Genomic DNA, 24,758 nt, shown 5'->3' on the forward strand with positions numbered 1-24,758 from the left:
AAACTCACTCTATGAGGCCAGCATTATCTTGATACAAGAACCAAAGATATTACAAGAAAAGAAAACTGCAGACCAATATACCCAATGAAATACTGATGCAAAAATCCTCAACAAAATACTAGCAAACCAAATTCAACAGCATATTAAAAGCATTATACACCATGACCAAATGGGACTTACTCCTGGAATGATGCAAGGATGGTTCACAATATAAAAATCAATCAATGTAATATATCACATCAACAGAATGAAGGACAAAATCCACATGGTCATCTCAATTGATACAGAAAAAGCATCTGACAAAATTCAACACCCTTTCTTGATAAAAACATTCAACAAACTAGGAATAGTAGAAAATTACTTCAATATAATAAAGATCGTATATGAAAAACCCACAGCTAACATCATATTCAATGGTGAAAAACTGAAAGCTTTTCCTCTAAGATCAGGAGCAAGGCAAGGATGCCCATTTCCACCACTTCTTCAACACAGTATTTGAAGTCCTTTCCAGAGCTATTAAGTAAGAAAAAAAAAACTGTCTAAAATGGAAAGAAAAAAGTAAAATTATTTCTTTACACAGATGCTATGATGTTCTACATAGAAAACTTAAGATTCCACACAAAAAAACTGTTAGAACTAATAAATGAATTCAGCAAAGTTGCAGGATACAAAATCAGCACACAAAAATCAGTTCTGTTTCTATATATCAATAATAAATAATCCAAAAGGAATTTTTTTTTAAAAAAATCTCATTTACCTTAGAATCAAAAAGAATAAAATAGGAAAAAACTTAACTAAGAAGGTGAAAAACTTGTACACTGAAAACTACAAAACACTGTTGAAAGAAACTAAAGAAGGCACAAGTAAATGAAAAGATATCCCATGTTCATGGATTCAAAGACTTAAAATTCTTAAAATATCCATATTACTCGAAGTCAACTATTCAATGCAATCCCTATCAAAATCCCAATGGCATTTTCTGCAGATAGAAAAAACCATCCTAAAATTCATATGGAATCTCAAAGGATCTCAAAACAATCATGAGAAAGAAAAACAAAAGCTGCAGGCCTCACATGTTCTGATTTCAAAACATGTTACAAAGCTCTAGTAATCAAAACAGTATGGTATTGGCATAAAACAGACATATAAACCAATGGAATATAATAAAAAGCCCAGAAATAAACCCTTGCGTATATGATCAAATGATTGACAAGAGTGCCAAGGCTACACAAACAGGGAAAAGATACTCTCTTCAACAAATGGCGCTGGGAAAACTGGACATCTACATGCAAAAGAATAAAGTTGGACCCTTATCTTATACCATATACAAAAATTTATTCAAAATGGATTAAACATCTAATGGTAACACCTGAAACTATAAAACTTCTAGAAGAAAACATAGGCAGAAAACTTCATAACATTGGATTTGGCAATGATTTCTTAGATATGACACCAAAAACACAAAACCAAAAATAGACAAATAAGACTACATCAAATATAAAAACTTCTGCACCACAAAGGAAACATAAGGGGTTTATATCCAGAAAATATAAAGAACTCCTATAACTCAACAATAAAAAACAAATAACCCAATTTTAAAATAGGCAAAGGACTTGAATAGGCATTTTCCCAAAGAAAATATACAAATGTTCAACAAGCAGATGAAAAAATATTCAACATCACTAATCATTAGAGAAATGCAAATCAAAATGAGGTATTAGCTCATACGCATTAGAATGGCCACTGTCAAAAAAGCAGAAAATACCAAGTGTTGGTAAGGATCTGGAGAAACTGGAACCCTTGTGCACTGTTGGTGAAAACATAAAATGGTGCAGTTCCTGGAGAACAGTATGGAGGTTCCTCAAAAAACATAAAACAGAATTGCCATATGACCCAGAAATCTCACTTATGGGTACACACAAAAGAATTAAAAAAGGAATCTCAAAGAGTTATTTGCGCACCTGTGTTCACTGCAGCATTACTCACAATAGCCAAAAGGCAGAAGCAGCCTAAATGTCCATTAAGAGATGAATAAGTAAAGAAAATAAAGAATGAATATTATTCAGTCTTGAAAAAGAAGGAAATCCTGTCACATGCCACACCATGGATGGAACTTGAGGACATGCTAAGTGAAATGTCAGTCACAAAAAGACAAACACGCATGATTCCACTTTTAAGGGGTATCTAAAATAGCCAAACTCTTAGGAACAAAAAGTAGGATAGTGGTTGCCAGGGTTTCAGGGGAGGAAGAGAAGGTGACTCGTTGTTTGATAAGCATAGAGTTTCAGTTTTGTGAGATGAAAAAGTGCTAGAGATGTGTTGCACGACAATGTACATACAGTTAACACTATTGTACTGTATACTTAAAAATGGTCAAGATGGTAAATTTTACATTATATGCTTTTTACCACAATAAAAAAAGACAAACCCTTAGAACAGAAAAAAAAAAAAGAAAAACTATTAATGCATACAAAAACCTGAAAAACCTGCGTAAAAAAAGCCAATCCAAGAAGGTAACATATTCTATGATTCCATTACTTTAACATTCTTGCATTAACAAAAGTATAGAATTGAAGAGGAGATGACTCGGTTGCCAGGGGTTAGGGAGGCTATGGGGATAGGAATGAAGAGGGCGTGGCTGTAAAAGGGCAACATCAGGGGCCCTTGTGGAGATGGAAATGCTCTATATCTTGACTGTATGCATGTCAACATTCTGGTTTTGATACTATTGCGCTACAGTTTCAAGATGTTACCATTGACAGAAACTGGGTAAAGGAAAGTATGAGATCTCTCTGCATTATTTCCTAAAACTGCATATGAGTCTACAATTATCTCAAAATAAAGTTTAATTAATTTTAAGATATCTTTTCCCCAAATGGTGGAAGTTAAGTGCTAACTGGAAATAATGAAGAGGAGATTTTAGTATCTGTTTTTTATGTATGTGGGGATGAAGGAGGTAGGCTAACTCAGAAAAATTGTCCATGTCTCATCTCTCAAGAAATGAGAACCCGGGTCTGAGATGCCCCAGCCTTGTTACCCCAATGTTCACTAAAAATAAATTCATTTCTGGGAAACCCTATGTAATCATTTGTAGAAGAGGAGCCTGGCTTGAATGTTCCCTAAATTTTAGTCTTCAGAGGCCTAGATGTTGGTCCTGTGATAAGAAGCCAGAGCAGTAAATAAGGGCACCAGGAGAAGAGAGAGGCACACCTAGACACCATAGCCAGTTCTCTGTGGGCTGTAAGGTAAGCTAGAGGGACAAACAGCCACCTCCATGATAGAGGTTTTCTTCTCCAGCTCTGAATGAGTCTGGATTAATATAATCCCTCTGATATCATTCGAATAGAGAACAATACATCCCTTTATCTCCACTGCACTTGCTTAGAAATATGCCTCATGAATATTTGGGGAGAATACCTGAGAACACAATTTGGAAGAGCTAGTATCTTGGGACTACTGTGTTGATTACGGGAGCTCAACCAATTATACCATGAAGAGCCCATCACTCCACCAGGAAGTCAATTAACTATACTGGCTGCCTGAACTTAAGCTATGATGCTGGGAAAAAAGTTTACTTTAAGTTGTAGCAAAATCTCCATAACATTTGTCTCCAAGCTTCCACCCATATGGAGTCCCTAATACTCAGAAGTGATGGGGATGGAGTTCCTCCTGGGCAGTGAAATCAGTAATAACTAGCATTTACTGAGCACCTGCCAGGGGCCAGGCACCATGCTGAGTGCTTTTTACACATCGCACTGCATTCTCTCAACAACCTGGTGGTGAGGTAGTTAGTATTAGCTCTACCTTAGAGATCAGGAAACTAAGTTTCAGAGAAAATTACATGGTTTGCCCAAAGTCACACAGCCAGTAAGAGTCAGAGCTGGAATTCAAGGCTCAGGCCCCTGTATCTACAAAGCCTTAGGAAGCATCAGGCAGCATCATATAAATAATGAAATCCAGCCTCTGAATTACCAGATTTTGACCAGAGCCTCTAAATTCAATTGAAAGAGGACAGAGGGAAGGTGCTAGCTTTCTGCTGAACTGAGCAACATTTCCTTCACCCACCTGGTACACAGTAGGCACTCAGTAAATGACTGTTAAATTGAACTGACCTAGAGAAAAAAGGCTGCTGCCGACCTCCTCCTTGGCTGTTTGCATGTTCTGGGAGGAGGGGCAGCGGAGGAACCGCCTCTCCTGCCCTCCCAGGTGGCAGCACTGACTCAGTTCTGGTCTGACTGGGACACAGCTCTGTGAAGACCCACAAAACAGACAGCCCTACACACACCACAATGCTCTGAAATGCATGGGACAAAGAAACCTAGGGCGAGCCCCAGGGAATGTGTGATGACCTCAGATGCAAAGTATGTAGTGAGCCAATTCTGGAACCTTGGTGAATTTCACAGACTAAACAGTGGGAGTGAAGGAGCACTTGGGACATGTGCTAACTGAGCCAGCAAGGTTACCCTGGCTGCTGGGTTCACAGGAGAATCTTTCTTTGCTGAGAATATACTGGGAATAGACCAGCAAAAAAATAGACCCCCACAAAAGTTTGGCAGCTCCCTTGCCTTGGCCTGCTGGTATTCCTACTGTTTTTGGATTCATCCTCATAGAATTTGGGATGAAGCAGAAGCGGGGCCCTCTCTTGCTGAGAAAATATGCAAGGAGACTTTTGATAAAAATTCAGAAGCCACTGCAGCCAAAGAGTCTGTGACAGGACGGGACAGGGGCTGGAGGAAAGGCTTGAATAGTCTCCAGACAGTTTCAGACTTCACTGTTTCAGACTGTGGGGGAGGAAGCAAGCAAAGAGCATGAGAGAAGAAGAAAGAAGACATTAATGAAGGAAGAATAGCCAAGGCCACACTAAAAATACTTCCCAGGCACATATTTCTCCCAATGCATAGCAGCTCTCTCAATTAAGGATGTGTCATTTCCTGGGTTATTAAATCCAGATCACAAAACATTCCACTCCAGGACAGTAAGAGAGGGTCACGTTCTCAGCCTCCCCCAGCACCAAAGCAGCAAAAAACAAGGATCCCGGCCTTTTGTGTTTCCACCACTCCTCACTGAGCTGCTTGGAAGCTTCCCTTCAGGATGTGTCTGCAGAAAGCTTGGGGGGCCAGCATGGTGCTCTTTCTCAGATACCTCAAACACGCCCACAGTCACCTTTAACGGCACCATCATCTCAAACCAGTAAGGCCCTGCAGGAACCAGAATTTGGGGGAAGAAGTGTAGTGGCCACTTTGCTTTCGTTAATGTGGTAAGTGCCAGTAAACTTTAATATCTCCTAGGGCTGGCCCGTGGCTCACTTGGGAGAGTGTGGTGCTGATAGTACCAAGGCCACAGGTTCGGATCCCTATATAGGGATGGCCAGTTAGCTCACTTGGGAGAGCGTGGTACTGACAACACCAAGTCAAAGGTTAAGATCCCCTTATCGGTCATCTTAAAAAAAAAAAAAAAAAAAAAAAAAATCTTCTAAAGCCAGAGTCACACAGCAAAAAATGTACCCTATTAAACTCTAAGAAATTTAAAAAGAAATCAGTGTCTTCTTGATACTGAGCACAGGGATCTCCATGCAGTGGGTACCCAATAACGTCTGTCTTTCTTTTGTAGGGGAAGAGGAGACAATATGCGTGACAAAGCCAATGAGCCCTTGAGAAAGGCTCCTACAATGGTCCTTTCCAGGGACTGCAAAATGGTGCAGCCTCTTTGGAAAATGGTATGGAGGTTCCTCAAACAATTGCAGACAGATCTACCATACGACCCAGCTATCCCACTGTTGGGAATATACCCAGAGGAATGGAAATCATCAAGTCGAAGGGATACCTGTTCCCCAGTGTTCATCGCAGCACTCTTTACAATAGCCAAGAGTTGGAACCAGCCCAAATGTCCATCATCGGATGAGTGGATACGGAAAATGTGGTACATCTACACAATGGAATACTACTCAGCTATAAAAACGAATGAAATACTGCCATTTGCAACAACATGGATGGACCTTGAGAGAATTATATTAAGTGAAACAAGTCAGGCACAGAAAGAGAAATACCACATGTTCTCACTTATTGGTGGGAGCTAAAAATAAATAAATAAATTCACACACCCACACACACAAAAAAAAGCTGGTGGGGGGAGAAGACATAACAACCACAATTCCTTGAAGTTGATACGACAAGCAAACAGAAAGGACATTGTTGGGTGGGAGGAAGGAGAGGGAGTAGGGAGGAAGTTTTCGGTAATGGGCCACAATAATCAATCACATTGTATATCGACAAAATAAAATTTAAAAAAATAAAAATAAAAATGAAAATAAAAAAAAGAAAGAAAAAATGGTCCTTTCCAAACATTTAAGAAATCTGGAACCTGTGTTTATCTTAACTCTCCTAACCTGCATTTGAAGCAATTGGTTTACCATTTAATTACTCTATGAGTTGGGCAGAATCTTGTTAACGGTGAATTGGGGAGAGGTTGAATGGCAAAGTGGGCTTCAGAGTTAATACCAGAATTGAGGATTCCAAATGGGAAAGATCCTCAGAGTTCAGACAAGTTTGGACCACACGGTGTTTTCCAACAAAATTTGAATGTCACCAATATTTAAAAATCAGAAAATTTCAGATAAAAAGAGACCTTCCTGCTTCTGTTTTAATAAACATAATCGGCAGAAATGGGAATCAGAGGCCTGCATGCAGCTCCGGACAGAGCTGAGGAGCACTGCCCCTTCTGGATGAAGCATGTACTGTCCAGCTGCCACCAGCCACTCTGCATCAACGCAGAGGCCTGCCTTTGTTTCCTTATCCAGTCTGCCACCTTTGGGCATTTGAGGTGGCAACTTCCAATCTAATCCATCCCCTTTTCACCCAGAGAACTGGTCCTTCCAACTCTTAATCTCTATCCTCTAACCCAATTCTTTTGCCACAGGCCACTGGTATTCCCAGTGTTTCTGGATTCATCCTTAAAGAGTTTGGGATGGAACAGACACTGGGCCCCCTCTGCTGGGAAGGTCCAAGAGACTTTTGATTAAGACTCAAATGCAGCTGCAGACAAACGGTGTGTGACAGAAGGGGACATGCCTCACTGCTCCCCAGCAAGACATTCCCTCCTCTGCCCTTTCCACCTGCAGCCTCCCCACATACCCAGTAAAGCCCACCTCTGTCTCCAGATCAGAACCTATCCCTACAGACAAGCATTTATAGCCTTGTAAACGTCTCTTCATTCTACAATTTATGGTCCATGCTGGGGGAGAAGCAAGCACTGCTTCAACAAAACTGTTCATCATGAAGTAATTCTCCTCTGCTCAGATCAGATGGTGAACGCAAACACAAACTGCACTCGATTCTCTCAAATACTCCCCAACCAGAAATACCAAAGAACTGCTCAGAAGCAACAGGACTGTCAAGGAGGGGCTATGGTCAATTAGGAGATGATAATGACCACAGAGATCAGGACAATGATAACAACAGTTCTGACGGTTAAATGACTTGTTAATGCCTGATACGGTGCTGGGCATGTCATGTTACACACTACTTCTTATTTTTACAACAACCCTACATGGCAGGAGGTACTGTCCTCTTTTTATAGATATGGAAAATGAATACAGAAAGTACTCTGCTGATGCAGACATTTGCTCCCTGGGATAGTAGCTCAACCTTCTTTCACCTGCCTGAACAAAACTGGTTCTGGTATTAAAACCCTTGTCCAGGACTGGCCTAGAGGAGATCTCACAGGCCTACTTACGGTCTGCCATTCGCCTCCTCCACGCTGGCCGCAGTCTTTGATTCCAAGGCGTTGTTGAAGTTAGAGATGTTTTCAGAAGAGTAGAGGCCAGCTGGGTTGTTGTACTGGTTCGTGATGACTCTGGGGGCAGTGCTGGAGGCAGGCGAGGCAGTAAAGGGCATGGCACTTCGGTTGTGGGCGCTTCCTATGTGCAGGACCTCCTGCAAGCAGGGATCAGGGAAGAAATCAAGGGGGTATCCAACGTGCACTCCACGATGGGTGGTGCAGGCTGAGTGCCAGGGAGAAGTGTTCCAGCTGAGCTACAATGGCCCTGGTCCAACACCAAACTAGCTGAGGCACTATGACCGACACACTGAGACACATGGGCAACCATGGGGAAGTCTCACAGGATAGACACCTGTGCAGGCTCACACCCTCTGAACCAGCCCTGTCTTCTGATTCTTCCCTGAGGCCCAGCAAAGCCTGATCTCCTCTGGGTACCTCTGGACAGGACCCACCTTGATGCCTTGGGCTGTCAGAGCTGAAACACCCTTTCAGGACACATTCCAGAGGGATTAAGGTATCAGGCAGAGGGGAACATGCCGACACTCCAGTCAGTGCAGAGCAGGAGATGATAAAAGGTGGAGATAAATTCCCCAGAAGTGAGCAAGTTAGACCAGCAAGATAAGAGGGTTGTGGAGCCATGGGGGAAGCAGCTGCTCACTAGGCAGAGACTGTCTCAGTCCTCAGAAGGAGGGTAAAGGGAATTAAGATCTATTGTTTCTTGTGGGAGAAAGATTAGCTAATTAGATAGAAGGTCAGAGGATACCTACTGTGGGGGCAGTACCCAGAGGAACTGCAAAAAAGGACTTTGAGTTTCTCCTGTTGTCATTCCCCTCTTGCTGTAATTTTAGGAAGCACGCTCCACCCCCACCCTGGACCTGCCAGGAGCCTGGTGAATAACTACTCCAGGTACAATATCTCAGAGACTCTTTACAAACACCCCAAAACACTTTTTAAACTAACATTCCTTTTTTAAAAAATCACTACTTTTATGATGACTCAATTAGCAAAGTGCTTTCTGCATGAGTGTTTTGGACCAACCCATGGCATCCAGGCAAGACATGCTCTGTGCAGCCTGCTAACCTCAACATGGGTTGTATGTTCTGGGTTCCTCAGAAAATCTTCCTGAACCCTGGTCTCTTTCTTACACCCAGGCCCAGAACAGCTGCCCCCAAAACAGCTCCTGTCCTCTGTTTCTCTAATATTTTTCTCTTTTTGTTAATTCTTCAAGTCTTTCATGCTTTCTTAGAATATATTATGCATGAAAACTAACAGCTTAATCCATTGTGTACCTAATTAAAAATAAAATACAACATGGAAATATTATTATGATTAAGATTTCTTTTTCACTCTTCAGACAGGCTTCCTCTTCAACAAGTCAGAATCAGTGAGGTTTTACTGTATAAATTACATTTAGTTGACATTGTCTGCATTAGAAAAAAGCTAAGTTTGCACAGATAATCACAAAAGGAGAAGTATAACTAGTTAAGAAAAAAGTGTCAGGAGTAATCCAAGAAGAGTAAAGTAAATTTTATGACACAATTACTCAAAGGAATCATATGTAGTTATTAAAGGCTGTGGACATAAAGAGTGCAACAGAATTACAGACAGACAGCCTGAGACTCCCACCCACATATACTACAGCACTATGGGCAGACACATGGCTGCAGGCAGGACGGCCACCTTTCTTTCTCTGTCATCTCCACAGCAATGCCTAGGAGCAGCACAGGATGCTGAGCACCCCAGAAGAGCCCTTTTTATCCTGTATTGGCTAAATTTTTCTCTGTTACTTCCTGTTTGGCCGTGGGCAACTTATGCCTCTCTGAGCCCATCTCTCATCTTTAAAATGAAGAAAACAAAGCCTTCATAGGATTTAGTGTGACAAATTAGCGCAGCAAGCACAGGGCGTGGCACATGGCAGATACTCAACCAGGGTCCAAACCCTTCTCCCTCCATAGAAAAACATTTCCAATTAGAAAGGAAGTCAATGGAAAATTCGGCAGGAAATTCTGATTTTCACTTTACAGAGAATCTTTCAACATATCTGGTTTGCACATAAAAGGAATATCTCTACCCTCACATGAATACTGGTCTTTCCAGAAGGCAGGCAGATTCGGGGCTTGCCTTTTGGAAGGGATGATGTAATTGTTTGGGCTTTGTATTTATCAGTCTCCAAGGAAACTCAATAATGAGGAAACAAACTAGGTGTGTAACTATGCTGACCTCAGATAAGCTGGGGTGTTGGTTTGTATTACACGAACTAACAGATCTTTTCATTATAGATGAACTCTGCTCTTACTCATTCATCCTCTACTTTAGAATGACTGGAAGTGGAAGATTTGGGGAAAATCAGGGCTGGGAAGTTTTTCACATGAATAAAGAATTACTGGAATCAAAAAATATATATACTCAGGTTAGATTTTAAAATACTTGAGGATCTTTTTAATCTGAAGAGAACTACCTTCAAAAGATTAATACAGGTAACTGAATTACAGGTTTAAAATGAAAATTCAAGCATAATACAAATAAAAACTATAACTGAAATTTAAATGACTACCTTAATTATGTGAAAACCAGAATTTCAGACAGACCAAATTAAAACAAAATAATTCTTTATGTGTTATAAAATATATGAAAACCCAACATTAAAATTTAACATATATAGTAAATTTAATGAAGTGGCTGAGCACTCCCGGGGAAACTGATTTTAATTGTGTCATGTTTTAAATTAGTTTGCACAACTGCCAGTTTATAGACTGAGTGCCATTTTATGAACTCTCCTTACAAGAGTTTAACAGAATATGTTCATGTCAGTTTTGAAATGGCAAATGCAAAATTATCCTTTAAGTGACTTTTGGGATTTTTAAATATGATTTTGATCATATTAATGGAAAAAATTCTGTGTAATTACATTTCTTAAATTTTAATGGTAGCCATTTGAGAAAATATGGTTTATATCCAACCACTCAATTTACACACATTAATATACCATGTGAGTTCAATTTCTGTTATATGTATAAAAAATAGTAGCTATATGTTATCTCAATTACATCTCAATTCACCATAAAAACTGAAGTGTCCCAAATTCAGAAAAAAACTTAAATTTCAAATCTTCCACTGGGACTAAATGTATAATAATCACAACCCAGTCTAAAATTTCCAAAAGCCATTTTCAACTTACTTATCAATTTATCATTAATAAGTCATTCATTTAACCAACAGATACATACTTTGTGAAACGTAGCATGTTAGGCATGAAGATATTTACAAAGATGTTATAAACATCTTTTTCTCTTCTTTCAAAAATATTCATTCATTGTAGATCATTTAGAAGGTGCAAAAAAGGAAGAAATAAAATCACCTACAATCTAATTACTGAGAGATTTATTTACAAATATGGGATCTTAAGAGAGTAGACTATTAATAAGTTCATATTAATTTCCACTTTATTTTAGTAATTTTGAAGTCTCACTGTAACAAAAATAGAGATTTCCACCCCAGGCCTCATGAAAACCAGATAGGGGTGTAGAGGTGGGGGAAGCAGGGCTTACAATTAAATTTCCCCTTATTTCTTCTAGGCTCTAGGCCTCGGGACCTAAACTTATTTTCATCCTTGGCATGATTCATCTGCATCTGAAACCCATAATGAGCGCAGTCAGCTCTTTGTTTTTACTATGGTCCTGCCAACCCTATTTCTCACAGGAAGGCTTCCACCCGCTTCCCTTATCGCCTTCCTATCCCCTACTTCCAGCCTGGGCCTCAGCATCACTGCCCTGGGGTTTTCCAGCCTTTTCCTCCATAGTTCCCTTACGGGAAGAACTGAACAAGAGCCAGAGCCCAGCAGTGACAGTGGAGGCCTCCAGGGCAGGAACAATAGGAATGTGCTGAGGGGCATCAGAGGGTTTTCCGGGGCTCGGTGCTGAGGAGTGGCAAGGATGAACAAATACTTACTTGGGGTTCAGAGGCTAAATTCATTTTGTATGGATGACGCTTGCCTTCCTCCACAACCAGAGGAGACCAGATTTTATGTTCAGATCTGCAACAGATTAACAAAACTGTTATTTCATTCATGCTAAGTAAATAATATATACTAAAAACAGATTGGAAAAATGTCCCCTCTTGCCTAGACTACTAGCCTCTGAACTAGCACCGTGCCTTACCCTCCATTTGCAACCAGTGTGATCTTTCAAAAATCCCGATGGTGTCCATGTTGGATGGCTTCCCAAGCTGCCCTGGCTTCATCCAGCCTCATCCTCACTCTGGATACTTAACACCAGCCATAGGGCCTCCCCCATGTTCCTGAGGGTGCCACATGCTGTCCCAACTCTGTTCAAGATGGAACAGGCTTCTCCTCTATCTCGGCCCAGTGTTCTTGGTCCAGACCAAACAAGCAGCTTATCCATGAAGCTTGCTTGCCCAAATGAAAGTGATGCCTCCTTTTCTGAGCTTGCAAAGGATTTTCTTTGTACCAATCACACAGCAATGATTTAGTATAGTCTCAGTTTTCATTACGGTAGCTTTTTCCTCTTTTGCAGGTAGAGAATATTCATACTTATCTTTGTATTTGTCAGAGTGCCTAGCACAGTGCCAGACATATACAAAATGTACCTGTTCAATTTACTGGTAAGTGAATCAAAAATCAGTGAATGAATGAATGTCTTGAATGAGAGCTTGAAGGAGAGGATTCGGGTTGAGATAGAAACAGAGATGAGAAAGAGAGGTAAATGTGCTTTTGAGGGGGTAGTAATAAAATGGTGCACCTCCCATTAGGTAGGGCTCTGAAGTGCATATAGTATTTGGACATGTTCTCCAATACTTGGTTCTCCTGCCAATCCTGTGTCACAAGGTAGGAGAAAGTGATAAACCTACTTCAGAGATGGGAACCTGAGTAAAGGGTTTGTGACGAAGAGCTGTGGAAGTTAAGGTTAGCGAGACATTAAAGGGCAGGTTGACAGATGATCAGAATGAAGAATCTGAACTTGATCTGACAGGAAACAGGGAGCCATTGAAGACTGAACCAAATCACTCTTGAAATCATTCCCTTGCAGTACCCCTTCCAAGACTACACAAAGGAATAATGGAAATTCTACCCTAATTACACCTCCCAGGCCACTCTCTTCCCTCTTCCATTCAACCCCAGCTTTCCTCTCTTGTAGTGTACTTAAAGTTATACTCAGCACTTTGTCTAACGTGCTGAAGTCTTTCTCAGTTATTGTATTCTCCTGGCATGATGCCCACTGCTCAGCATAGTGCGGTGGGAGCAGCATCCGAAGCAGATTCTCAGTGGTTCCCAGGAAGAACTTTTCATTAAATTTTACTGGACAATATTGAACAGAGTTTACTTCCTTGAAATTTTGGTTAATTGTGCTGGATCGAGTGAAAATGTAGATATCTGAGAGAAAGAAGCCCACACTACAAGAAAGCACTGAGAAAATTAGACAGGAAAATAAGTAACCTGAAATTCCAATTGCACAGACCTTTTGGTATGGCAGTGAGCTGGGGGTGGGATTCTAAGATAGGGAAGGCAATCCCGCCCACAAGCACCTTCTCACCGATCAGAAATGAACAGACATTTCCATGGGCCTCACCTGGTGACCGTGAGAGTCATGTTGTCTGTGCAGCCCTTAATTTTGTTCTGAGCCTCCAGGTGTGTCATACTGCTAGTATTTTCCCCATCAATGGCTGTGATTATATCTCCAATACATAAATTCGCTAAAGCAGCCTTGCTTCCAGGAGTGACCTAGAAAAAAAGGGGAGGGCAGGCTAGTTACTATTTGCATCCAAGGAAACCACTGAGTAAGTTACCACCAGGTTAAGTATTCACTGATATGGATCATACCATTTAAAAAGGAAAGAGGGCTGAAATCATAAGTTTATATAATAATCCTTCATATCTGTGTAATACATTATCGTTTACAACGAGTCCTTGTCTATGTATGATCTTACTGGATCTTTACAACAACCTCGTGAGAAAGAAGAGCAAACATCAGTCCCCATTTTAGGGACCAGGAAACTGAAGCTTAGATCTGTGACTTACCCAGGAGCACACAACTAGTATATTATTATATTACTAGCCATCCAACTAGTATATCACAGAGCCACGACACTAATCCTGGACCAGACCTAGTGTTCTTCCCACTGAATCTTGCTGCAAAAATAAGTCGTCAATTACATTAAAAAAAAAAAAATACACATACATTTAGAGAACAATATGTACAATAACATTCTATTTCTGTAAAAACCTTAATAATATGTCATATGCACAGAAGAAAACTGGAACACTGCACACTAAATTGTTCATAGTTATACATTTCTGTAGTGTATTTGCTTTTTACATTGAGCTTGGATTACTTTTGTAATCAAAAAACGCAATAAAGAATATTTTAAAGCATAGTAGTATGGTTGCAAATTTACACACCACCGATGCTTGGGGGAAGCCAATTACTGCAACAGGTTCCCAAATCATCTGTCTACTGAGCATTACATGTGGGCTGGATAAATATCATGTCTCCCACACAGATGTACAACTATTTTTCAAGTGAATACAAATGCTGTTACGATGAAGTGCAAACTCATTTTGAAGTAGTACTAACCTCAGAGTAACTTTTTGCTATTAGGTATTTTCTAAATTAAGGTATGCTAACAATATTTCTATCATCATCCCAGGGTAAGCTCATGACTTTTTTCCACATTAAAAGACCTTCCTGGATGGGAATTCTAAGCCCACCAGGAGCAGGATGGTGCTAACACCCCCAGACTCCCAGTGTCCACAGGGCTCTGGCCTCCCCTTGCAGAAGGCCCATGACTCCTGGGCTCTAATTGAGTAAGATCTTGTGAACACCTGTGTATCTCCATAAGTCTGAACTACAGGTAAGAGGTCCTTCAAGGCCCCAAACCAGGACATGTGAGTTAGGCCCTAAGCCTCCATATCTGATGCAGTTTTCAGCAGCCAGTTTCCAATCAGCCCTCACCAAACTGAAAACACGAACCCTTGCAGGGTGGCTGGGGTTAGTGCCGCTGTCGTGGCCCACCGCCCCCCATCAGCACCGACCCCATAAGATGAGTGATGGATGAGTTGATCCTTGAGGTCTCTTCCAGCTTGAACATGCTATGACTTTATCATGCAAAACTCTCCAGGAATGTGGCAGGATGTGGAAACCAGTACAAAGATCCTGACCTCCTAACCTTCCTTTCTGGCTTTCCCATCTTCTGTTTACCAGAGATCTAGCTTTTAGAAAATGAAAACCCCCAGTCCAAGGTTCAGACCTTCTTCTCATCCAGCCACCAGGACAAGACATTTTATACGGGCAAGCACAGGCTGCTCTCATTTCGGTCAACACTGGGGAGTTGGCTTCTGAGTCACCCAGCACACGGAGTAAAACAAATTCCTCTTGTTTTCAAATCCATCTTCTCAAGAAGGCTGATCTGCTGTGTGTTCACATATATTTCGCTTTTTCTAAGGGACAATGCAGGCTCATTTTTTTAAATGGCATTATTATATTTGGGATTGACAATGGTGCTAGATTAGCAAACTCTAAGGGGAGCAGCCTGAATCAAGGAGGATAATGTCTAATCGAACTCATTTATCATAACCAGTGTTAAAGAGCAGTCCCCTTAGGACAAAATCCATAATCCTTAACAAGGGCCCTAAAGCCGGTGCCTCCCTCCCCACCCTCATCACGCCACTTCCCCTAAGCTCTAGCTATAGAGCCTCCCTTAGTTCATTTCTACCTCAGGACCTTAGCACCTGCTTTTACCTGATTAACTTCTCATCTTTCAGATCTCAGTTTAAATGACCCTTCTCAGAGAGGCCTTCCCTGACCTTCGATCTAAGCTATATCTCCCTGTCATCCTTTTAATACACTCTGTTCTTCTTCATGGCACTGGTCACATTATGTTTGTCAATCTATTTTGTAGATTTCCTTGTTTAATGTCTAAAGGCCTACTAAACGGTAAGGTGTGTGAGGGCAGGACTTTGTCTGTCTTTGGTGCCATGGTATCCCCAGTGACTGGCACAGTGACTGGCACATAGCGGGTGCACAATAAAAATGTCAAATGACTGATTGAATCTAAACTATCTAGCATTGTTAAACATGTAATCAGGTTGCTTCATTTCATGCTTTATAATTAATAATTCAAAAACATCAAAAATATTTTTATTTTAAAAATCAAATAATGATTTCCCTCAACATCGTTATCCTGTAACATGACCATTCACAAAACTCAAACAATGAGATTAGGGCAGTTGGGGGTTGAGAAGATAAAATAGAAGTTTCTTTTAACTTTCTCATGTTCAACTGCTAAGAAGTTTGGAATTGCCAGCATTTGGTTCAAACTGTCTTGTGGGAGAGGCAGTTCTGCTAAGTATATCCCAACATGTCCTAGACACGCTAGAACCAGTCTTAAGACTCTAAGTAACTGAGGCCCAGCCAGCCTATCTTTCATTTTGATTTCTTTCGTTTTTTCTTTTCTTTTTTTTTTTTTTTAGCCAAGCTGATGGGAAGCCAACGGAAATCCCAGAAAGTCAGAAGACATCATCATCAGATGGGACTTGGATGGAATCACACATAAACAGATTAAGTTCACATTCTTTTATGAACCATCTCTTTTTTTTTTTTTTTTTTTTTTTTTAAATTTTATTTTGTCGATATACATTGTAGCTGATTAATGCTCCCCATCACCAAAACCTCCCTCCCTTCTCCCTCCCCCCTCCCCCCCAACAATGTCCTTTCTGTTTGCTTGTTGTATCAACTTCAAATAATTGTTGTTGTTATATCTTCTTCCCCCCCCCCCAGTTTGTGTGTGTGTGTGTGTATGTGTGTGTGTGTGAATTTATATATTAATTTTTAGCTCCCTCCAATAAGTGAGAACATGTGGTGTTTCTCTTTCTGTGCCTGACTTGTTTCACTTAATATAATTCTCTCAAGGTCCATCCATGTTGTTGCAAATGGCAGTATTTCATTCGTTTTTATAGCTGAGTAGTATTCCATTGTGTAGATGTACCACATTTTCCGTATCCACTCATCTGATGATGGGCATTTGGGCTGGTTCCAACTCTTGGCTATTGTAAAGAGTGCTGCGATGAACATTGGGGAACAGGTATACCTTCGACTTGATGATTTCCATTCCTCTGGGTATATTCCCAGCAGTGGGATGGCTGGGTCGTATGGTAGATCTATTTGCAATTGTTTAAGGAACCTCCATACCATTTTCCATAGAGGCTGTACCATTTTGCAGTCCCACCAACAATGTATGAGAGTTCCTTTTTCTCCGCAGCCTCGCCAGCATTTATCGTTCATAGTCTTTTGGATTTTAGCCATCCTAACTGGGGTTAGATGGTATCTCAATGTGGTTTTTATTTGCATTTCCCGGATGCTGAGTGATGTTGAGCATCTTTTCATATGTCTGTTGGCCATTTGGATATCTTCCTTAAAGAAATGCCTACTTAGCTCTTTTGCCCATTTTTTAATTGGGTTGCTTGTTTTCTTCTTGTAAAGTTGTTTGAGTTCCTTATATATTCTGGATATTAATCCTTTGTCAGATGTATATTTTGCAAATATTTTCTCCCACTCTGTTGGTTGTCTTTTAACTCTTTTAATTGTTTCTTTTGCTGTGCAGAAGCTTTTTAGTTTGATATAATCCCATTTGTTTATTTTTCCTTTGGTTGCCCGTGCTTTTGGGGTCGTATTCATGAAGTCTGTGCCCAGTCCTATTTCCTGAAGTGTTTCCCCTATGTTTTCTTTAAGAAGTTTTATTGTCTCAGGGTGTATATTTAAATCCTTAATCCATTTTGAGTTGATTTTAGTATACGGTGAGAGGTATGGATCTAGTTTCATTCTCCTGCATATCGATATCCAGTTTTCCCAGCACCACTTGCTGAAGAGGCAGTCCCTTCCCCAGTGAATAGGCTTGGTGCCTTTGTCAAAGATCAGATGGCAGTAAGTGTGTGGGTTGATTTCTGGATTCTCTATTCTATTCCATTGGTCAGTGTGTCTGTTTTTATGCCAGTACCATACTGTTTTGGTTATTATAGCTTTGTAGTATAGCTTAAAGTCAGGTAGTGTTATGCCTCCAGCTTTATTTTTTTTGCTGAGCATTGCTTTGGCTATTCGTGGTCTTTTATTGTTCCATATAAATGTCTGAATAGTTTTTTCCATTTCTGAGAAAAATGTCTTTGGAATTTTGATGGGGATTGCATTGAATTTGTATATCACTTTGGGTAGTATGGACATTTTCACTATGTTGATTCTTCCAATCCAAGAGCATGGAATATCTTTCCATCTTCTTGTATCCTCTCTAATTTCTCTCAGCAGTGGTTTGTAGTTCTCATTATAGAGATTTTTCACCTCCTTGGTTAACTCAATTCCTAAGTATTTTATTTTTTTGGTGGCTATTGTAAATGGGCAGGCTTTCTTGATTTCTCCTTCTGCATGTTCACTATTGGAGAAAATAAATGCTACTGATTTTTGTGTGTTGATTTTGTATCCTGCTACTGTGCTGAAATCATTTATCAATTCCAACAGTTTTTTTGTAGAGGTTTTAGGCTGTTCGATATATAGGATCATGTCATCTGCAAACAGGGACAGTTTGACTTCATCTTTTCCAATCTGGATGCCCTTTATTTCCTTCTCTTCTCTGATTGCTCTGGCTAGTACTTCCAACACTATGTTGAATAGGAGTGGTGAGAGTGGGCATCCTTGTCTAGTGCCTGTTCTTAAAGGAAAAGCTTTCAGCTTTTCCCCATTCAGGATGATATTGGCAGTGGGTTTGGCATATATGGCTTTAATTATGTTGAGATACTTTCCCTCTATACCTAACTTATAGAGGGTCTTTGTCATGAATGAGTGCTGAACTTTATCAAATGCTTTTTCAGCGTCTATAGAGATGATCATATGGTCCTTGTGTTTGAGTTTATTAATATGGTGTATCACATTTATTGATTTGCGTATGTTGAACCAACCTTGCATCCCTGGGATGAATCCCACTTGATCGTGATGAATAATTTTTCGTATGTGTTGCTGTATTCTGATTGCTAGTATTTTAGTGAGGATTTTTGCATCTATATTCATCAAGGATATCGGCCTGTAGTTTTCTTTTTTGGTTATATCTTTACCTGGTTTTGGTATCAGGATGATGTTTGCTTCATAGAATGAGTTTGGGAGATTTGCGTCCGTTTCAATCTTTTGGAATAGTTTGTAAAGAATCGGTGTCAATTCCTCTTTGAATGTTTGGTAAAATTCTGCTGTGAATCCATCTGGTCCTGGGCTTTTCTTTGTTGGGAGCCTTCTGATAACAGCTTCAATCTCCTTTATTGTTATTGGTCTGTTCAAATTTTCTACGTCTTCACGGTTCAGTTTTGGGAGCTTGTGTGTGTCCAGAAATTTATCCATTTCCTCCAGATTTTCAAATTTGTTGGCGTATAGTTGTTTATAGTAGTCTCGAATGATTCCTTGTATTTCAGATGAATCAGTTGTAATATCGCCTTTTTCATTTCTAATTTTTGTTATTTGAGTCTTCTCTCTTCTTTTTTTTGTTAGCCAAGCTAATGGTTTGTCAATTTTATTTATCTTTTCAAAAAACCAACTTTTTGATTCGTTGATCTTTTGAATTGTTTTTTGGTTTTCAATTTCATTCAGTTCTGCTCTGATCTTAATGATTTCTTTCCGTCTGCTAACTTTAGGATTGGATTGTTCTTGTTTTTCTAGTTCTTTAAGGTGAAGTGTTAGGTTGTTCACTTGCCATCTTTCCATTCTTCTGAAGTGAGCATTTAATGCAATAAATTTTCCCCTCAATACTGCTTTTGCAGTATCCCACAGGTTTTGGTATGATGTATCATTGTTTTCATTAGTTTCAATAAACTTTTTGATTTCCTGCTTGATTTCTTCTTGGACCCATATGTCATTAAGTAGAATGCTGTTTAATTTCCATGTGTTTGTATAATTTCCAGAGTTTTGTTTGTTATTAATTTCTAGTTTTAATCCATTGTGGTCTGAGAAGATACATGGGATAATTCCAATTTTTTTGAATTTATTGAGACTTGATTTGTGACCTAATATGTGATCTATCCTGGAGAATGATCCATGTGCTGATGAGAAGAATGAATATTCTGAGGTTGTTGGGTGGAATGTTCTGTAGATATCTGCCAATTCCAATTGGTCTAGAGTCTTGTTTAGATCTTGTGTTTCTCTACTGATTCTTTGCCTAGATGATCTGTCTAATATTGACAGTGGAGTGTTCAGGTCCCCTGCTATTATGGTATTAGTGTCTATTTCCTTCTTTAGGTCTAATAGAGTTTGTTTTATAAATCTGGCTGCTCCAACATTGGGTGCGTACATATTTATGATTGTTATGTCTTCTTGATGGATCAGTCCTTTTATCATTAAGTAGTGTCCCTCATTGTCTCTTTTTATGGTTTTTAGTTTAAAGTCTATTTTGTCAGATATAAGAATAGCCACTCCAGCTCGTTTTTCTTTTCTGTTTGCATGGTAAATCTTTTTCCATCCTTTCACTCTTAGTCTGTGTGAATCTTTATGGGTGAGGTGGGTCTCTTGTAGGCAGCATATAGTTGGGTCCTGCTTTTTGATCCAGTCAGCCAGTCTGTGTCTTTTAATTGGGGAATTTAAGCCTTTAACATTAAGAGTTGTTATTGAAAGGTGTTGATTTATTCCTAGCATTTTATTGGTTGTTTGGTTGTCTTAGGTGTCTTTTGTTCCTTGCTTTCTGATTTACTGTTTGGTTTCTTTGTTTGTTGGTTCCTTAGGTTGTAGATAGTGTTTTTGTTAGCTTGTTTTCTCTTCATGAATGCCATTTTTATTGTACTAGCGGGTTTTGATTTTTCTTGGGTTTTTATGGCAGTGGTAGTTATTTTTCAGGAACCAAACCCAGTACTCCCTTGAGGATTTCTTGTAAGGGTGGTCTTGTGGTAGTGAACTCCCGCAGTTTTTGTTTGTCTGAGAAATATACTATTTGCCCCTCATTTCGGAAGGATAGCCTTGCAGGGTAGAGTATTCTTGGCTGGCAATCTTTGTCTTTTAGTATTTTGAAAATATCATCCCATTCCTTTCTAGCTTTTAGGGTTTGTGATGAAAAGTCTGATGTTAACCTGATTGGGGCTCCCTTATAGGTGAATTGACGCTTCTCTCTTGCAGCTTTTAAGATTCTCTCTTTGTCTCTGAGTTTTGCCAATTTGACTATGACATGTCTTGGAGAAGGCCTTTTTGGGTTGAATACGTTTGGAGATCGTTGAGCTTCCTGGATCTGAAGATCAGTGATTTTTCCTATACCTGGGAAGTTTTCTGCCACTATTTTGTTGAATATGTTTTCAATGGAATCTCCATTTTCCTCCCCTTCTGGAATACCCATGACTCGGATATTTGAGCGCTTGAGGTTGTCTGATATCTCTCTCAGATTTTCTTCCATGTCCTTGATTCTTTTCTCTTTCTTTTTGTCTGCTTGTGTTATTTCAAACAGCCCATCTTCAAGTTCAGAGGTTCTCTCTTCAACTTCGACAAGCCTGCTGGTTAAACTCTCCGTTGTGTTTTTTATTTCGCTGAATAATTTCTTCAGTTCAGCAAGTTCTGCTACATTTTTTTTCAGGAAATTGATTTCCTTGTATATTTCCTCTTTCAGATCCTGTATACTTTTCCTCATTTCATCATGATGTCTAGCTGAGTTTTCTTGTATCTCATTCAGTTTCCTTAGAATTATCACTCGAAATTCCTTGTCAGTTATTTCAAGGGCTTCTTGTTCTATAGGATCTAGAGTATGAGATTTATTAACTTTTGGTGGTGTACTTTCTTGATTTTTTGTATTTCTGCTGTCTTTTTTTTGGTGTTTATTCATTGTGGCAGGGGGTTTCACAGTCCACCGGTTTAAGACTAATGACTAACTAGGATGTTGCTGTGGTTGCCAATTTGGTATGGCTCCCGCCGTGACTGCTCAGTTGGCCTCTAGTGTCTTGTGTGTGTGGTTGCCTCGGGTCTTGGGCTTCTCCGGGGAGCCACCTTTCTGGTCAGCTTGTACTCTGCTGGGCTGGTGGATCACGTACCACAGGGTGTGTGATCTCTGTTGAGCTTTCACTTTCTGTACAGGACTTCTCCCCGTTCCGTGTGTTCTGGCCCAGGCTGTTAGATCGTGCAGTGGCGACCCCACCGGGTGTGTGGTTCCTGTCGAGTCTCCGCCTCCCTGGCCGCAGGTCTCCCCCCTCTGTGCACACTGTGCTGGGCTGGGGCGTGTCTTCTGCACCCCTCGTCTATCAGCTGGGCCTTCAAGACCCTGCTCAGCACCGCCTCGCCCAGGAAGTCTACCAGGTTTCTGCTAGGCACAGATGACCGGTCTCTCTGGGTGCCTTTGTAGCACTGTGTAGATCTTTTTCGGGTCTTGTTCACCTTTGTATCCCCCCGGTATAAACCGAGTCTAGTGCCCGCCTGCAGCCTGCTCTCCGGCAGGTTCAAGCGGACCTGGGAACTCTCCTACCACACTATTCCCCACCAGAAATTCGTTAGGCTTTTTTCCAAACTGGTGGTCGCAGAGATGGTATCTGCCTCCCAGTAACAGGAAGTTTACCGGGGCGGAGTCCAGGGTGTGGTGGAGTGACAGTCGGCCTGCCCGTACTTCCTAGCCCTCCCAAAACTGGTCGGGACGCCCCACACCCATAGCCCTGCCAGAGAACCGTGGAGGGAGTGGGAGAGGAGGTCGGCCCGCAGGGTCCGGAAAGCCCCGCGCCAGGCCAAGCAAATGGGCTCAGTGATGGCCGAGCAGGGCGGAGCTGCCCGCACCTGGGAAAATGGAGGCAGCACCGGGGCAATGAGTGGCCTGGTGGTGCAGGCGGAAGCCGCGTGGGCATTCACCCCCCGAACAGAGCTGTGCCAGGGATCACTCACAGTGCTGTGCCAGGTCGGGCGCTCGCTCTGTCTCTGGTTTGTTGCCTTCCGTGTTCTCGGCGCTGCCGCCTCGGGCTGTTCAGTCGCGGCGCCGCTCGGGCGCTCCCAGGAATCTTCTTTAATGCCGGCCTGAAACCTCGAATCCTGAATAGGGCAGCTGGCCGCCTTCTTCAGCGCGGCCCCGGTCTCCGGGATCCTGGCTGCATCCACAGCAGCCCTGGCGCCGTGTTCCCTGTTTCAAGACTCACTTTTGCAGCTAAGAATCAGTTCTTTTCCTGCTCCACACTTCAAAGCTGTTGCCTGTAAATGAGGCAGCCTCTCCTGCCGGGGGCAAAGTGGCGTTGAGCCCCCACGACCGGCCAGCAGCAGCAGTCCTCCCTTAAGAGATGGCCAGGGGAAGGTCCACAAGTTTCCCGGCTGCCTGAGGCCCAGTGGCCACCTTTTCCACCTCAGCTACTCCGCGCCAGCCGCCGCAGCCGCCGCCATCTTGAAACCTCTCCTGAACCATCTCTTTTTGGAAAAAAAAATGAATTTAAACAAATTATGGGATTTGCCTTTGACAAAGCCCTCCCACATACAATCTCCTATTTGAGATAATAATAAGGATGACCTCACCGCCAACATATTAGACAACTTTACAGATGAGGAAATTGAGTCTCAGTGAAGCTGTGACTGGTTCAAGTTCACAAAGCTAAGGGCTTGAGCCTGAACTTGAAACCAGATCCCCTCATTCCAAATTCCGCTTTTTTTTTTTTTTTTTAAAGCACAACACCACAATCAGAGGCTCCAATCTCAACTGTTGGAGCCGATGAGAAATCCAGAATTAAGGAGACTCGTCTGCCATTGCCTTCTACACAAGGAACTGGAGTGTCACAAACTCCAGCTGCTGGATGGGTGACTCCCTGCCATAGGACATTCATGCCACAGCTCTGTACTAAATTGGGGCTCAGTAACCCCAACCCTTATAAAATACACAAATCATAACACAGAACTGAAAAGAGCAACACAAGAGAAGAACTGTACTTCCAACATTAGGTAGTTACTGTCTTGAATGGTGGATTCCAATACTTGCCACACACCAACTATTCACCATAATCATAATCATAATCATAAAAACAGATATAAGTTAATGAGTGTTTATTATGTGCCAAGCCCAATCTAAGTGTTTAGCAAGGGTTAATTTACCAATCTTCGTGTAATGCTTTCAGGTACGCAATGTTATTTGCATCATTACAGATGAGGAAATGGAGGAAGAGGAATTAAGTAGTTTGCCTGAGTTCACACAGCTGGTGAGCAGCAGGCCATGGCAGGCTCCAGAGTCTGTCTACTTAACTCACTAGACCACACTGTCTATTTGCATTTCCTACTGACCATCAAATTCCATCAGAATGAGTTTATAATGGAGTCAGCTTCAATTTCATAAAAAATATAAATAAATCCCAGACTCACCTCCAAAGAAACAGACTTGTTCACTCAGTAGACATCCCCCAAAATCCCTCTGCCAACTTTCTTCTCCAGAGACCATAAAATTAGATCACACAACTCTTGCTGCAAGAATAAATGGGCTTCGGCATAAATAAATGGGCTTCGGCATAACGATTTCCACTAATGAACAATTGCCATTTTCTGCAGAATTCACTCATGTCTCTTTCACCCTTCGTCCCACTCCCATCCCCTGGCTGGCACCACTTGTTTGGAGGCCAACCTGTATAACCACTCTACACTACAAGCTCATAATGCAGCGTAAAAACCTTTTAAACCTGTGCACTACCGCCAGAGTCCTGAGCACTTAAGATTTTTGAGGAATTTAATTCCACTTCTAAATGGTGCAAACTAGGACTATGATGTAGCTCTCTCACTTTTCTTCAACTTACATCTAAATAACTAAACATCTATTTTTTATTTTTTTTGTCTTTTTCGTGACCGGCACTCAGCCAGTGAGTGTACCGGCCAGTCCTATATGGGATCCGAACCCGTGGCAGTAGCGTCGCTGCGCTCCCAGAGCCGTACTCTCCCGAGTGCGCCACGGGCCCTGCCCTAAATAACTAAACATCTAAATGATATTGCTATTACACAGAGCTGGATGCATACCCACTGGCTATG

General features: G+C 41.2%; 1 protein-coding gene across 2 annotated transcripts in view; it reads right to left on the reverse strand.

The window, feature by feature from the left end:
• Window positions 1–24,758, reverse strand: part of PDLIM1 (PDZ and LIM domain 1) — a 53,800-nt gene that overhangs the window by 17,462 nt on the left and 11,580 nt on the right. For both annotated transcript variants that reach the window (XM_063103308.1, XM_063103309.1), the window contains exons 2-4: window positions 13,362–13,513; window positions 11,725–11,809; window positions 7,732–7,931 (exon numbers count right to left, since the gene is read on the reverse strand). In XM_063103308.1, the coding sequence (XP_062959378.1) occupies window positions 7,732–7,931; window positions 11,725–11,809; window positions 13,362–13,513 (437 nt within the window). The remainder of the gene's footprint in view (window positions 1–7,731; window positions 7,932–11,724; window positions 11,810–13,361; window positions 13,514–24,758) is intronic.

The sequence above is a fragment of the Cynocephalus volans genome, chromosome 7 (genome assembly GCF_027409185.1).
Source record: "Cynocephalus volans isolate mCynVol1 chromosome 7, mCynVol1.pri, whole genome shotgun sequence".
Lineage (NCBI taxonomy): Eukaryota > Metazoa > Chordata > Mammalia > Dermoptera > Cynocephalidae > Cynocephalus > Cynocephalus volans.